At 36.7% G+C, this 15,867-nt stretch overlaps 2 protein-coding genes and 3 pseudogenes across 2 annotated transcripts in view; 2 read left to right on the top strand and 3 right to left on the bottom strand.

The window, feature by feature from the left end:
- Positions 1-2,202: 2,202 nt before the first annotated feature.
- LOC130999775 (transcription factor bHLH153-like) lies at positions 2,203-6,121 on the top strand (annotated as a pseudogene).
- A 1,525-nt stretch (positions 6,122-7,646) lies between these two features.
- On the bottom strand, positions 7,647-8,120 carry LOC130997008 (uncharacterized). Its single transcript, XM_057922286.1, has one exon. It carries the CDS (start codon positions 8,118-8,120, stop codon positions 7,647-7,649), a length of 474 nt encoding a protein of 157 aa, XP_057778269.1.
- An 857-nt stretch (positions 8,121-8,977) lies between these two features.
- On the top strand, positions 8,978-11,390 carry LOC130999773 (uncharacterized; annotated as a pseudogene).
- Positions 11,391-11,704: 314 nt separating this feature from the next.
- Positions 11,705-15,867, bottom strand: part of LOC130999766 (putative disease resistance protein RGA3) — a 20,417-nt gene continuing 16,254 nt past the window's right edge. The window contains exon 3 of the mRNA XM_057925392.1: positions 11,705-12,097. The gene's annotated coding sequence lies outside the window, so the exon portion shown is untranslated. The remainder of the gene's footprint in view (positions 12,098-15,867) is intronic.
- Positions 11,847-15,867, bottom strand: part of LOC130997007 (putative disease resistance RPP13-like protein 1) — a 12,327-nt pseudogene continuing 8,306 nt past the window's right edge.

Genomic DNA, 15,867 nt, shown 5'->3' with positions numbered 1-15,867 from the left:
TAACGAGACTGAAATCTATCGCGACTTATTTGTCAAAATACAATTTAAACGTCAATGATTTACTGGCAATATATTGTAAGCTAAAATGACGGCGTTAATTTATTGTTCGCTTTGGTCGTCTTGAATTTAAGGTGACTGTATCGACATTAAATTGAGCAGAAACTCTCATTAGCAAAATAAAACGATTTTAAAAGTTTCTCTAGCAAACAAAGTTTTCAATTGTCATGCAAAATCAAAATTTAATCAAAGTTTAATAATTTATATACTATTCCATCCGTCCCAACTTTTAGTATCCATATTTTCTTTTTTTGCCGTTCCATATTTTGGTATCCATTTATATTTTGAGTAGTGCTATTTGGACAAAATTTGTCCGGGCAAAAACAAGGTTAAATTTTTTTAAAAATTAATTTATTTATAAATTTTGATTCAAGTTTAAAGGGATTTAGTTAGTTTTATTGTTTTTCTCCATATCGTAGTTTTTTCGTAATTTTTTAACATTTTTTTTATTTTTTGTTATTTTATTTGTAGTTTGTGTACTTTAAAAATAATAATAATTAAAAAGGTTACTAAAAAATTATAAAAAAATTACAATATAAAGAAAACAATAAAACTAGCTAAATTCTATTTTATTTTGAACCAACATTTTTAAATAAATTTATTTATAAAGTATTTCATCATATTTTGTCCGGACAAATTTTGTCCAAAATATAGCATTATTGTTATATTTTTAGTAAAAGTAGGTGGAACCCTTACTCAACTTTAATTATTTTAATATTAACACACCCAATCAATTTATTAAAATCCATGTCGCTTTTAAAGTATATACTAAAAATTGGGACGGATGAAGTATTATTTTTAATTTAATTATAATAAATACACCGTGTATTTAAATGCACTTTCGATTTTAGTCTTAAATAAATAAACTAGAGTACCACACTAGGGCTAATCTCATGGGCCCACTCGCTGCGCCACATCACCCCTTCCATTGGAGTTTCGTGCGCAGACGTACCGAAGGCGGCCCCGCAGCAGATCTCTTCACCGATTCTGCTGCTAACCTTACACGTGTGCATCTGAAGCCATGTCTTATATCGCAGCGAGTTTTCAGGATAGGGTTATGATCCTCTGCATCAGGGCCTACGGAAACTCATTTGGCGCCACAAAATAAGAAGATGAATATGAGTATATATATTGAATGTTTATTTATTTTATTTTATTTTACTCCCTCCGTCCCATGAAGCATGACTCATTTTTTTCGGCACGGGAATTAAGAAACTGGTATTTTGTGTGTTAAATGTAGTAGGTGAAAAAGTAAAAAAATGAATAAAAGGTAAATTTTTTGCCATTTTTAGAAACAGGTCAAACTTCGTGGGACAAACTAAAAAGGAAATTGGGTCATGCTTCGTGGGACGGAGGAAGTATTTTATTTGGGGAAAATATGAAGTGCTGGTGAATGAGCAATCTCGAGAGGCTAGAGTGAATGATCATTCAATCGAATTTCGCCAATAATTTCTAGATTTATCTACTTAAAAACATGCATAATATTAACAATGCAACTTTGAATATTCACAAAAGCATAAATAAAAAATGACAAAGTTTAAAAGCTAAATTTTGATCTAGTGTTCAATATTTGCTGAATTTTGCCTATAGAGTTCAATTTTAATAATATTTAATTCGGACGGGTTCAAGTTGAAGATCGTACTGTTTTTTCAAACCCGAACCCAAATCAAAACTGTTCGATTTTTTAATTCGAAACCAAACCGCATGTTTCATACATCAAAATCGAACCAAATTGTCATTTTCAATTCGATTTGGCAGTTCGATTTGATTTTGCTTAGCCATAATAATAATAATAATAATAATAATACTCATTCGTCTCTCACAAAAATATGAACATTTTATCATTTTGGAGTGTCTCACAAAAATATGAACATTTTTATTTTGGTACATTAGCCAACTACAGTCTATTTACTTTTCATTTCTACTTTTCATAAAGTGAGATTTTTTTTTTCCACTCACAATACATTTTTATCTAACATTTTTTCAAACCCGTGTCACTTATAAATGGTTATGTTTTTATGAGACGGAGAGATTAATATAAGCTCACATATACCAAAGAATTATAATCTCACATGAGCCAAAGTCATTTTCAAGAATAGAAGTATATAAAAAAAAGGTAACTTCAGCTAGAATTTAATATGAGCTGAAACAAAAACTTCATCTTCTTCCCCTTTTCATGGCTGTATATTAGCTGTCAACTAAACTATACTACAAATTTTCTTTTTCTTCCCTCTTTTATTTATTTATTTCTCTTTTTTCCACATCACTCTGCCCTCACAGATCATCGCCACTTCAGCAAATGCAACTATAAAAATGGACTGATTTTTCTGCAGTTTTTCCATTGTTTTTCAACTTGTTCAAACAAGAGCTAAACACACTGGTTTTTGTCTCTTTTTGTTACTATTTTTTTTGCTTTGCGTGTGTGTGTGTGTGTGTGTGTGAAAAGAGCGTTCATGCATTTGGAAATACAGAGACAAAGAAGGGCAGGAAAGGTGGAAGAATCTTTTTCCATTTCTTGGCTCCTTGTTTCGATAGTATTTGCACGAATCCCAAAGCCCTTTTGGCAATAAAAGAGAGAGAGAGAGAGAGAGAGAGAGAGAGAGAGAGCTTTGGATGACTGCTTTGTGGAAATCTTGAAGTGGTTTGCGAAGTTCTACTGCGAAAGTTTGGATTTTTGTTGCATTTTTCTTGGATTCTTGAAATGGGATTTGAAGATTAAGCTTTGAAGTTGAGGTTTTTGTAAACAAGGTGAGCCCTTAATCCTAGTTTTCATGCCTTTTTTTCTCTCTATTATTTAGTTTAATCAAAGTTTTAGTGAGTTATTAGAAGTTTGTTTGATTTGCATCGCCACCTTATATATATGGATTTAGTGTGAATTTTCTTGATTTTTTTTTTTTAATTCTACCCTCTTTTTTTTTAGTATTTCTCGCCGCTCATTTGGTTAAGACGCTTAAGGATTTGAATCATTATAAGCGGAAATGAGAAACCATTATTGAAAGACAAAAAAAAAGTAGATTATTACTAATATTTTTCATACATGGATTGTGAATTATTGTGGTTTAATTTAGTATCTTGATTTACTCTCTGCTTATACAGTGACATATGATAATTTATTAATGCTTGGATAGGGACATTGCATACCTCAAAATAGTATGCTTTGGATTGAATATTTAGAAGAATATTAAATATTGCATGCTGCAAAACGCGTATAAATTCATCATTCATGACAAAAAAAATGGGGCCACCACAACTACAAACAATATTCATGTCTGAATTAATTAAGTAATGCAATAACATTGGAGAGAAAATGAGTGAAATGGAGCTGTTCGAGAAAATATTTTACCATGGCTGGAGAAATTTTCTTTTATTATAGTTTTTTTTATTTATTTTTTTTAAAAAAATTGATACAATTAAAGAAAGGAAAAAACCCACTCACACTCTAGCTCCTAGGGTGACTCGAACCCCCGACCTATTGGTTGGAGGAGAAGCGTCTTACCAACAGACTGCGCTTCATCGTCACTTTTATTATAGTAAACATGTGAAAATAGTGGGAAAATTGTGAAAATATTCTCTCTTTTTTCATCAAAGTAAACGCACCCTAACTGTTTTTCATTTCCTCCAACTCGAATTTTCAACCGAATGGTTGGAGGGAAACGTCTTACCAACTGAGCTACGCTCTGTCTGTCTAGCACCAAAAGTTGCATGTTTTCTTTCTAGATGGCTTTGTTTAATTTGCCAAATTCTGATCAAATTGAGAGACAACAAAAGCTATGCAGGTGAAGATGATGCAGCACAAGAGAAGCCTTGTAGCAGTTAACCAAAGCACGTTTGTGCCTAAAAGACTCAAGATTGATGCACCCCTCTCTTCCAAGGTTAGTGTAGTCAAGATTGTTTTCTATCAAATTTCTTTGCACCCATCAAGCTAAGTTTGAACTCGATCTCGTCGTTTGAGTTCATTTTCGTTTCTCCGTTATCGAGCACTCGTATAAATCTCACCATCTCACTTGCTATGTTTCAGGAGAACAAAGAGAGGGTGAGCCAACGCATCTCTGCTCTTCAACAGCTCGTCTCGCCGTATGGGAAGGTGCGTAGTAGAAATAAAGGGTTAATTATAGTTTATAGTATGATCCGTTCAACGAATTTGAGTTTTGTAGCCTCATCGATGTCTGGAACTTCGAGAAATTGTTCTCGTTTTAAAGTTTTCCGTCGTTGGAAAAGTCACTATCGCGATGGAATTGTGGTAGTACGTAGTTGTGCTTTGTCGAGATTACACCTGAAACGATAACTAATTTGTTCAAAAAAAAAAAAAATTCAAAGTTCGTGTATTTATTTACCAACTTTATAAAGTACGAGAAATATCATAATCCAATGATAATTTATGCATTTACAACCAATTAATTGTATGTTTGAAACTTTGAGAAATTGTTCTTATTTAAAAAAAATTGGTGTCAAGTCCCCAAGGGAACACCAAGAGGTGCGAACTCCTATTTGCGAACAATGAGGTCTAGGGTTCAAACCCCACCGCTCCCCCTTTCCAAGTAAAAAAAAAAATCGGTGTAAAAAAAAAGCCACAATCACGACAGAAGTGTGGCAGTAGTTATATTTAGCTGAAATTAAACATGAAACGATGACCTATTGCTAAAAAACTACCAGTGTGGTCAAACCTAATGTTTACAACGCTAAAAAAGATTTTCAACGGTAGATAGTCCATGGTCATCAAACCACCAGTGTGGTTGACATCGCGCCTGAAAGTTAGTGGAATGGCGAATGGCACCAACTTTCAGGCGCAATTATGATGATACCGATGGTCCAATAACGATGGGTTTACCTACTGTCGGAAATTCTCTTCAGTGTTGAATACATTAAATTCTAGTTTCGATCGTTCATCATCGTCTCCGGTGTAATTTTGACAAGTAACAACTGCTGCCACAACTTCGATGTGATTGTGCCATTTTGGCGCCGGAAAATTTTAAACATATCATACAAAAAATAAATCGAAGTTGAGATTATAAACTAAAATTCGTTGCAAATTCTATAATTTATCCGAAAATAAACAACTTCAAATGGACTCAATGTAGCTGTGTTTTGGGATTCATTACAGACGGATACAGCTTCAGTCCTTCTCGAAGCAATGGAATACATAAACTTCCTACATGAGCAAGTGAAGGTATAATCAACTCTCTCTCTCTCTGTTACGAATGGGAATGAAAATGACGTCGTTTTGGCTTTTTTTTATAGGTATTGAGTGCTCCATATCTATGCAGCACACAGGCACAGATAGAGGTACGTAATTTTTCAATTAACAATTTGGTCTATTTACTTCTACTATCTCTTACAATAATTTTCTAAAAAATCTATTAGTTCATTATTTCTACGAAATATAATTGATTGGATAGCTAGAAATATTTATTTATAACCTTATCACTGGCTATAGATATGTATCACATTGATTTAGTGTAATATCTAATGAATTAATATGTTCTTATAAATATATAATACGTAAAATAGACTTAAAAAATAAAACATGTAATAGGGGTAAAATAGACAATCCACAGGCTCTTTTCAGTCCGGTTTTACGAGTGAAATCGAACCGGCGGAATGCTCACCCCTTGCAGCTTCGTGTGCAGAAGCATACGTCGTTGCATGGTGTTTTGACGCGTTTCTTGCTGCAGGGCGAGGAGTCGTGCAGCCTACGAGCCAAAGGGTTGTGCCTCGTGCCGACTTGTTGACTCTCGGAGCCGCGAGCAGCAACGGTGCCGATATATGGGCTCCCATCAAAACCAGCCCCCCCAATTCGAGAAGATCGGTTTCAGATGAAGCAGCTTCGGTCATAACCTATTGCTGATTGTCGCGTTTCAAGAAATGCCGTTTTCTCTTAACAAATTATGTAAATTTTATGAGATGAGAGTGAGCTCAACAGTTTGTTGTTTTGTCGTTTGACGGTGGTGGTGCTCTGTGCATTTGTTGTAGTATTTGGTAACTGTTAGAATTAGATATGTAAAGTCATATGCATGTAAGTTTTTCATCAATACTATTCCCCCATCGACAAAAAATAGTCATTTTTTTGTTAGTTTGGGATGTCCACAAAATTAGCCTCTTTTTATTTTTGTAAACTATCTTTTTTTTTTTTTTTTGATCATAAAAAAATTCATTAAAAAACTGGGGTGGGTACTAGGAGTACCAAAAACATCAAACAAGTGGTGCGAACTCGTTAGAGCACCACAAGGTAAAAGAAACATTGGACTCGACAACATGGAAGATTTTGTTCCAGCTCCAAAGCCTCCCTTTGACCTCATTAACAAGATTGGACACCTCCCAATTCTTGTTCTCAAACCTACTCTCATTCCTATACTTCCAGATCAGCCAAACAGTCCCAATCCAAAGAGCTTTAAGGAAGTTCTTGTTTCTTTTACCTCTTCCTCCTCCATATTTTTGTAAACTATCTGTCATAGAGTGTGTCTTATTCTCCACTTACAATACATTAGTTATCATTATAAATACTAAGTGGGCCCTTTCTCCATTCATAATACAATAACCATTTTTATTAAAAACTTATGTCGTCCACCTTTAGGATTATTTTTGGTGGATGAAGGAGTATATATAATTAGGGGTGTAAGTATGTTGCCCTCACTCGTCCCACATCGTCTATGCGGGTAACCGCACTTATTTGAATCCTTGTAGATTGAGGGTATTTCTACTCTCAAAATGAGGATACCTGCATTTTTATTATATTATGAAAAGATGATATAATCATAGAAATTAAAATAACTATAACAAAAATAAATACTCCCTCTGTCCCACTGTAAGTGAGACTTTTTTTTTTGCACGAAAATTAAGAAATGTGTATCTTGTGTGTAGGTGAAAAAGTGAAAATGTGTTTAAAGGGAAAAAATTTTACCCAAAAAGGAAAAAGTCTCACTTACAGTGGGACGTCCAAAATAAAAGAGTCCTCAGATACAATGGGACGGAGGGAGTAATAAATAATTGAGAATGCGGGTATACTTGCAAGTCCCATGTAGGTATCTGATACTTGATTTTTTTTGTGCTAGTAAATACCCACATCAGACTCGCGTTAAATTTTATAATTTAATTATTTTAGGGATATTACATGGGATGATATTTCTTAAATCAATAAATCTATGCAGCTACATTATGGCCACCCACAAGCTAATTTAATAGGAAAATTATTAATTTATTTAATTTAAAAAAAATAAGAATATGATTTAGTTATTTATTGTATTCTCTGCATTTTAGTTATTTTTTTATAATTAAAAAAAATTACTCCCTCCGTCCCATTAAAGTTGGCCACATTTCCTTTTTTGGGCGTCCCACTAAAGTTGGCTACTTTCCTTTTGGGTAAAAAATTACACCAAATTAAACTCTATAATTATTCAACTAATCTACACCTAATTAAATTTTCTAATTAAACCTACATACACAAAAACACACGCCTCTGCTCTCTCTCCATCTCTTTCTCTCTCGTTACACACACAGACACACACAAACATGGTTCGCCGCCCTTCCCCTTCTCTCTTCTTCTCCGGCGGACAACGGCAGCGCCGACCGCCGCCCCGGCTCCTGAAACCCTCTCACTCACCTCTGCCTCTCCCTCTTTCTCTCGTTACAGATCTCGTGATCTTCTCCCCCCCCCTCCCGACAACCCCAATCCCAACACAGCCTCTCCCTCCCTTCTCTCTTCTTCTCCAGCAACAAACGTCGGCCGTCGACCGCCGCCCCGCCCTCTGATTCCCTTCTCCTCGTCCTCTTCCTCTGTCTGCGCCGCGACCCCTATGGCCGCCGCCTCTCTGGCCTGCGCCGCGACCCCCATCTTCCACCCTCTGTAATTCCGGAGTCGCAAGCCCTAGGCCTCTTCCGGCCGCCGCCGCCTTTCGCCAATTCGGCCGTCGCCGCCTCTCTCTCCCCGTTACGCCTCTCTCCCTCCCTCTCACCGTCGCATCCTTGGGCGATTTGGGGGTTCGAAGCTCGCCACCCAAATGCGTGAGGTCGTGCGCCGATTTGGGGGCTAGGGCTCGCCTGCGCCGATTTGGGTGAGGTCGTCGCATCCTGTGCGCCGATTTGGGGGCTAGGGCTAGGGCTCGCCTGCGTCGATTTGGTTTTTGATTTCTGGTTTTTGAGTGGATTTTGAAGGTTGGCGGCGGTGTGGTGGTTGTTGGAGACGGTGGTGGTGGGTGTTGGCAGATGGTGGTGGTTGTTGGCAGATGCGGTGGTGGTGGTGGTGGTTGTTGTTGGCAGATGGTGGTGGTGGTGGTGGTGGTTGGCAGATGGCGGCGGTGGTGGTGGTTGTTGTTGCAGATGGTGTTGGTGGTGGTGGTTGTTGGCAGGATGGCGGTGGTGGTGGTGGTTTGTTGGCGAACAGAGGGGAGAGAGGTGGCGTGACAGAGGAAGAAAAAAACGAGGGGGACAGAGGGAGACGAGTGGTGGCGGCGACTTCGCTGGAGGAGGGGGTGGCTGATGCCGGCGACTTCGCCGGAGGAAGGGGGGTGACTGATGCCGGCGACTTCGCCGGAGGTGGGTGGCAGTGGATGAAGAAGAAAGTGGAAGGTGGAAGAAATTATTTTAATTAACTCAATAATTTTGATGGGAGCCCACTCAATTAAAACATAACCACTCTATTTCTTAATCTCCGTGCCGAAAAGAATGTAGACGACTTTAATGGGACGGAGGGAAGTAAAATGTAGAGAATACAATAAAATAACTAAATCTTATTTTTATTTTAAAAATTAAATTAAATAAATTAATTTTTTTATTTAAATAATTTGTGGGCGGCTATTTAGCATCACTCTTCTTAAATAGATTACTAGTACTATTATCTTTAGCTTTAAAAATTGTCAAATTTAATAGTAATAGCAATAATAGGAGTAACAATATTGACTTTCTTCCCTAAATAAAAAATAAAAATAAAAACATTGACTTTCCCTTGTGTTGTGCCCCGTCTTCTTTCCTACACAAGCTCCGCCTTTTCTCACACTCCCTTCGCAGCTTATCACTTCGAATTTAAATTCCGCGCATCAAATTGAAATAAAAATGGGATCTTTGAAATGGGGTATGTCATTGATTCCACTAATTTGCTGTTCTTTGTTTGCGAAGCGGAGCAGAAGCTGAGCACTAAAGAATGTGAGAATCTAGGGTTACTGGCCTCGCCCTTTGCTCCGATTGCCATACATTTGCTGAATATGTCAAAGATCAAGGTGAGTTCTATGTCTAATTTTAGTTTATGCGGTTTGGTTTTTTTACCGGATTTATTTCTTTTCCTAGATCTAATTTTTGTGTGCAGTGAGTATTTTGCCTCACTTTTCGTTAAGAAATTGGGGATTAGTAAGATGCTACGATAAGTTTTAGTTTGCTAATTAATTCAAGTTTTAAGAGTTATATCTGAGCTAAGAGTGAGTGACATGCTTTGAAAGTTTCAATTTTTTCGATTTTTTCAGATTTTTTGTATTGAATCCATTCTTATGTGCTTGTGTGGTTGGAAATCAAACTAAAACCGGCATTTTATTGAAGAATTTGATGGGGTCATGATTCGGTTTTTGTGATTTTTACAGACGATTTTTATTTAATTTGGTTTGATGATAGTGGCTTTTGCATAAATCTTCGCACAAAAATCCAATAATTTGATGATTTTATAAGAATGAAAAATATAAAAGGTTGCTTGGTGGGGGCTGAAGCCCCCCACCCTCTGACCTGTGTCTGCCGTTGGCTAATGATGATGATGCAGCTCTTTGAAGGATATAAGTTCTCAAAAGGCGAATGCAATGGAGGATTGATCACTATATGGACAAATAAAATGGTAGTAGTTAAAGTCGGAAAGAAACTGCGTGGGTCTGGTCTTTTGGGGTAAGACGAGAGGGGAGTGATGCCGGTGAGCTTGGATGATGGGGACGAGATGAAGAAGTGAAAGTAGATTAGAATGAATAATAATGATGAAGAAAAAATAATGAGATAGTATATAATCTTCATTCTAGAAAGCAAGTGTTGGAGGTTCGAAATCTTAGTCGTTAGAATCTTGCAACATGTCATGGAATGCCGTCCATCTTTTGAAGTTAAAAAGTGTCGGACCAAACAATTGGTGTAGGCTTATCTCCGTATCTATGGATTCTTTTTAGGCAAACGAGGCTGAGAGAGAGTTTTGAATACTTAACAAGAAGCTTATTGACCGAATTTCATAGAACCTTGTGTTTACATAGTAACAGATTTGTGATAACTCTCTTGGGAAGAGACCTTTTTTCTTTTTCTTCTTTTTGTGTGGCAAATCATTGGCAATTTCAAAATCAAGAAACTTTCCTTGAAATGTGCAAATGCATGGAGAGGTTGATAAGATCCATATAGTATTTTTTCCGTATCTGTAGATTTTACATACAGATGCGACAATGTTGGAGCGACTGCATTTTGAAACCACGACGAATTATATGCAGTTCGAGAAAATTATCGATTTGAGGATTTTATCCATGTTACAGTGATGGTTTATGGTTTTGATTCTCTGCAGAGCTGGTGTCTGATTGTCTGAAGTGTTGCGCTGAGGATTCAGACGATGCAACAAGCAAGGTATGTCTATTCAGTAGTCCGCAAGAATTGGTCGTGTGTTAGTCGAAAGGGTGAAAGGTTTCTGCAAGAGATCAGTGAGCTCTAGACATGTTTAATATGCATATATACATTCTCTTTCTTTGCCCAAATCTGCAAGCTCGAATTTCTCTACCCAATGATATCCATTCCGTTTGCAGGTTATATATTCTGGCGCGATTTTAGAGGTGTGCATGAGGAAACTGGTGTTTTATCCCGAGCTAGTCGGCTTTATAGAGGAAGAGAAGGATAAATTCCCATCGGTCAAAGTTCAATACGCGTTCAATTCTCCGCCCAAGTTGATCATGTTGGATGACGACGGGCAGCTTAAGGAAACCATTAGGTGAGCTTGTTTACGCGTTTTGTCCGGAAAGAATCTTGCGTTGGTGGTCTTCTTCGTGTTGTTACATGTGCAACCAAACCTCGATTGAGGTCTTGAATTCGTGCAAGTTCATTTGCTTGACGAGGAACTTTGTCTGTGTAAAATGCAGAGTTGATAACTGGAAACGAGAGCACATTCTGCAGTTCCTCAAGGAGAAAGTGAAGCCATCGTCGGATACCTAATGCTCGACCGACCGACGGCTGTGAGATTTCGCGGCGACGAGCGCTGATTTGGATCCTGGGTTAACTGATTGGAAGAAGATGACTAGTGTTTTATGGCCAATTTTTCAAATGGCTTTTGCTACTTTTAATCTATGCCAACATACAATGTACATCTACTTTGCTTCAATTTAAACAAATTTGATTCTGCTCAATTTTCGTCTGGAAAAGAGTTTGATTCGAAATCTATTGTTTTTATAAAAGTGTGTATTGTTATGAAATTGGATATAGCTATAATATATTGATACCATAGCTATAACATATTGATACGAGAAATTGGATATAGCTATAACATATTGTTGTAAAGAATGTGTAGTTTCCTATATGATATGATGCTCTCTGTTGTTGGTTGGAATAATGATGTAATTGCTTCGTACTAATATAGAAGATGAGAAATAATTTGGAAATGAATTCTTTTTGCAAAAGCTTTTTTTTTTAATCCCTTGTTGTGTGGACATTTTAGCTAACTCAAAATGAGTCGTGTCAAGGGTGTAATAAAGTCGAGCCGAGCTGAGTATTGACATGCTCAAATTTAATTCATTCATTATAGAATCATGCTCGAATTTTAATTAAACGGCGTGGTCAAATCGAGTCGAATTGAGTATTGACATTCAGAAATTTGAGTTTTTCTTCTCATACATTCTTTTTCCCTTGTTTTTGGTATTGAGTTCAACTTCCACAGCTGTTGAATCCTCTTGTTTCACTATCTTCACATCTTCAACATTGTTGTCTGAATTTTTTAGACTAAACATTGAAGCGATTTGCGACAATCCAAGCTCGTTGTTCGTCCCCACGAGCAAGCTCGTTGGTGCCTCTAGTTGAGGCTGCCTCGCCTCCAAGCTCTTCAAAAGCTCCCCTATTACTGCCATGGAGGTTAAAACAATAACAGATAGTTCAAGTTTGATGGGATGTAACTAACAATAAACAACCTGCAATAAGGCTGGAATGTGGAGTGTTGGATATAATGAAATCAAATTAATAGCTTTTGAAGAAAAAAAAATCATAAAAACAGAACCATAAACAGAACAATACACACATGCCTGAGAGATTTGCATTTAGTCCTACAGAATTTATATTAATGGATCATATATCCTCATGTCATTTTGAAATTTATTTGATTCTATTAGAAAATCTATAACAAAGCTCAAAATGGCTCAATAAGAGCTTGACAGTTACAAAAAATGCCCTTCCAAATCCACCTGAAATGTAGACAACAAATCAACTATACAGGATTCACTTTAGCCAAGATCCAAGGGATTAAACTAAACTTCATATTAGCTCTTTCCCAGAAAAAGACTCTTTCGATTTCATCGTTTCAATAAAGTTTGAGTCTTCGAGAATCATATGAATTATGAAACAAATTGGTATCCAAACATGCATCGTCTTCAACCATCGACATAATAATCCTATCAACTAAAGTTTAAAGAAAGAATATATATGGAATTACAAAAAAATTATGAAAAGAGGTTGAGCAACTTAAGTCATCATGGAGAAAATGGGATACTCACTTATTCCTTCTTCACTAGACCTCGTCACTTTCCTCAGAATCAAACTGTATCAACGCAAAAAAGAATTAATGGAAAAGAAAGCTAAGATGATGAGTCGTTGTAAAAATATAGTAAAAAAACTCAAAATAATTAATCACCTATTGTTTAAGCATATTGAGATGAAGTGGAGCACCAAACTAAGGGATTAGATTCATTGTTCCACAATTTTATGTATGTCACTATATTTTATTCTTATATCTATTATTTTAATAGTCTATGTCCCTAAATATGCATGGTTGACCACGACACGAGTTTTAATAAAAAGTTGTTTGAAATATTGATAGTAGAGAATGGATCACACATTGAGGGGATTGTTATATAGATTGCGGGTAAATATAGTATGCATAAATTTGGGGGACGTTTCAAAAAGGAAAGATATGCATAAATATGGGGACGAAGGGAGTACTATTTTTTATAAAAATAAAATTATAATACTATGAATTATTCTTAATATTTATTTCAAAAAAATTAATTTTTTAAAATTTTTTATAAACTTTAAAATTTAATTTTTTATAAAATTATATACCATGATTTCGAATTTTTCAACCTATTATTAACTAATAAAAGTGAAATTAAATGATAGTAAAAAATAATTACATACCCTAATTATATGGAATGAACCCTAATGAATAATCACAAAATTAAACTAAAGCATTCAAAGTTGAAATTAGAGAAAAATATAAATAAAACTGAAAGTGGGGCATCGAGTGTGGTAAGTTGAATCTCAATTCTTAGAAACTCCATAAAATAAGATAATAGATTTTAGTAGGCTACTTCAATTTCTAATAATTAGAATTTCATTTTCAAATAAAATACACATACAACTGTTTCTAGCAAAAGATATTGATACTCACCGTCATGGTAGATGAATTTGTGGCCATTAACTTCGAGGCGCCGCATTGCATCCACAGTCTCCAAACTTAACTTAGGAACGTCTTCAATCCTCAAATATGTTAGACGAGGGAATATAGGGAGGGATGTGATTGTGAAGCTTCTTCCTTCTGATTCTTCTTCTCCCCACCTATCTGATATTACTCTCAAATTCGGGCACTCTATTATTTCCAAATGAGAGAGAGTCTCGCTGTTACTCAATAACCAATCAGCTGGCAGACATTCCACACCGATCTCTCTAATTGTCAATTCTTCAAGGCATGACGAGACATGACTTGGAACACTCATCAATTGCTTGCAACCAATAATTGTCAAATATTGGAGGCGAGGAAATAGCTTCACTTCACTTCCATCCGAAATTTCTATTTCTGCCCACTCTGCCAGATTAGGCATGAAGACCAATTCAAACCTCTCGAGAACTGGAAAAACAATGCGTGTGTCCTTGTTCACCATTCCGTAGAATGATGAATTTATACACTTCAAATTGCTCAATCCTTCCAACTCAAGGGACTTGAGATTGGGCAACTGCCCCAACATTGGGATCTCTTCACATTCATAGCAGTTAGAGAGTGATAACGACATTAACTTGTTAAGTACCACCCAAGAGCCTTGAGGCGCATCTCGAACTGCCATCTTCTGAGTCCATGATGGAAATCTTTTTCCATTGAATCTATCAATTACTAACTCCCTCAGATCTGAGTGAGGCTGGAGGCCTTCCAATACATCCTCATCATTTCTTTCACCTTCTCTAAATGGATTCCATTTCAAACACAACTTCAATATTTTTGACTTTTCGAATAAATTGGCTTTCCCAGCCTCTTCCTTGTCATGAACCCTTTCCAGATTCTGAATCTGTAACTCTCCTTTAAGATTAATCAAACTTCCGAGCTCTTCAATTTTGCAGCCATTCTCGCCGCCCACTGGAAAGTGCGTTAGCGTTTGGAGACAAGTTAATCTCCCAATTCCCATAGGCAAGTACTCTACATCATGGCGAATATAAAGATGCCTCAAGTTAATCAAGTACTTAATTGTACTTGGCAGTTTTCTCAACCCTATTAACTCTACTCTCAACGTCTGCAAGTGAAAGAATTCACCAATCCAATCCGGCAAATATTCAATATTTGTCTTTGAAATGTCAAAATCTCTCAAATGTATCAACTTCCGAATCGAACTTGGCAGCTCTTTAACTCCATAACTTTGAAGACGTAAAACATGCAAACTTTCCAAGTCTGAGAAGTTGATATCAGAAATATCAGCTTTGGATGTTATTAGTAATGTACGCAAAGACTTTGCCATTTCTTTTGGGATGCGACTTGATTCGTCTCCACGATTGTGGGCTCGGAGAATCATGTATCGAACTCGGCTGCTACCACCTGTGCTGTTAGAGGAGCTTGAAACAGAACAAGCGAGATCGTGCACAAGATCATGCATGCCACAACTTTCCACATTTCCTTCATCATCTCTCTCTGAAACTTGCAGTAAAGAGTTGTGCAGAAGAACGTTGTTGATAAATTTCTCGCCCATGGACTCCATGTCATCCCTTTCATCAGCTTGAAGAAAACCTTCTGCCATCCACATCTCAATCAGTTCTTGTTTGATGATTTTGGAGCCTTTAGGAAACATCGCACAGTATGCGAAGCACTTCTTAAGTGATGGCAAAGACAAATTATCGAAGCTCAGTCTCAATATATTTGTGATATTATCTCCTCCTTCATCGGCCGAAAGCCATTTCTCCTCGACTGAACGCCATTTCTCCTCGGATTTATTGCGTAGCACTCCCCCCAACTATGTTGGCAGCTAATGGCAAACCTTGACACCTTCTTGCTATCTTTCTCCCAATGGCCTCAAATTCTGAAGGAACATCTTTTTTTCCGAAGGCTTTTGCTCTTATTATTGACCAACACTCTTCCTCCGATAAGCCTTTCAACTCATGTATATGAAGTGAATTCACAATTGAAGCCACCTCCATATTTCTGGTAGTAACAACGATGGCATTTCCCTCGACGCAACTAACTCCCGAAAAAGAATTCATAAAATCTTCCCATTTCAAACCATCTTGGTTCCATACATCATCTAGCACAAGAAGATAAGTTTTATCTTTCAAAGCTTCTTTAAGCTTTGCAAGAATATCTTCCCTGCTCGCATTTTCAACTTGACAAGAAGTCAAGTTATTGAGAATTTTCTTGAAAAGAGT

This window comes from Salvia miltiorrhiza, chromosome 8, assembly GCF_028751815.1.
Source record: "Salvia miltiorrhiza cultivar Shanhuang (shh) chromosome 8, IMPLAD_Smil_shh, whole genome shotgun sequence".
Lineage (NCBI taxonomy): Eukaryota > Viridiplantae > Streptophyta > Magnoliopsida > Lamiales > Lamiaceae > Salvia > Salvia miltiorrhiza.
Note: the sequence above shows the minus strand (reverse complement) of the source record. Positions and strands in the feature narration are given on the sequence as shown.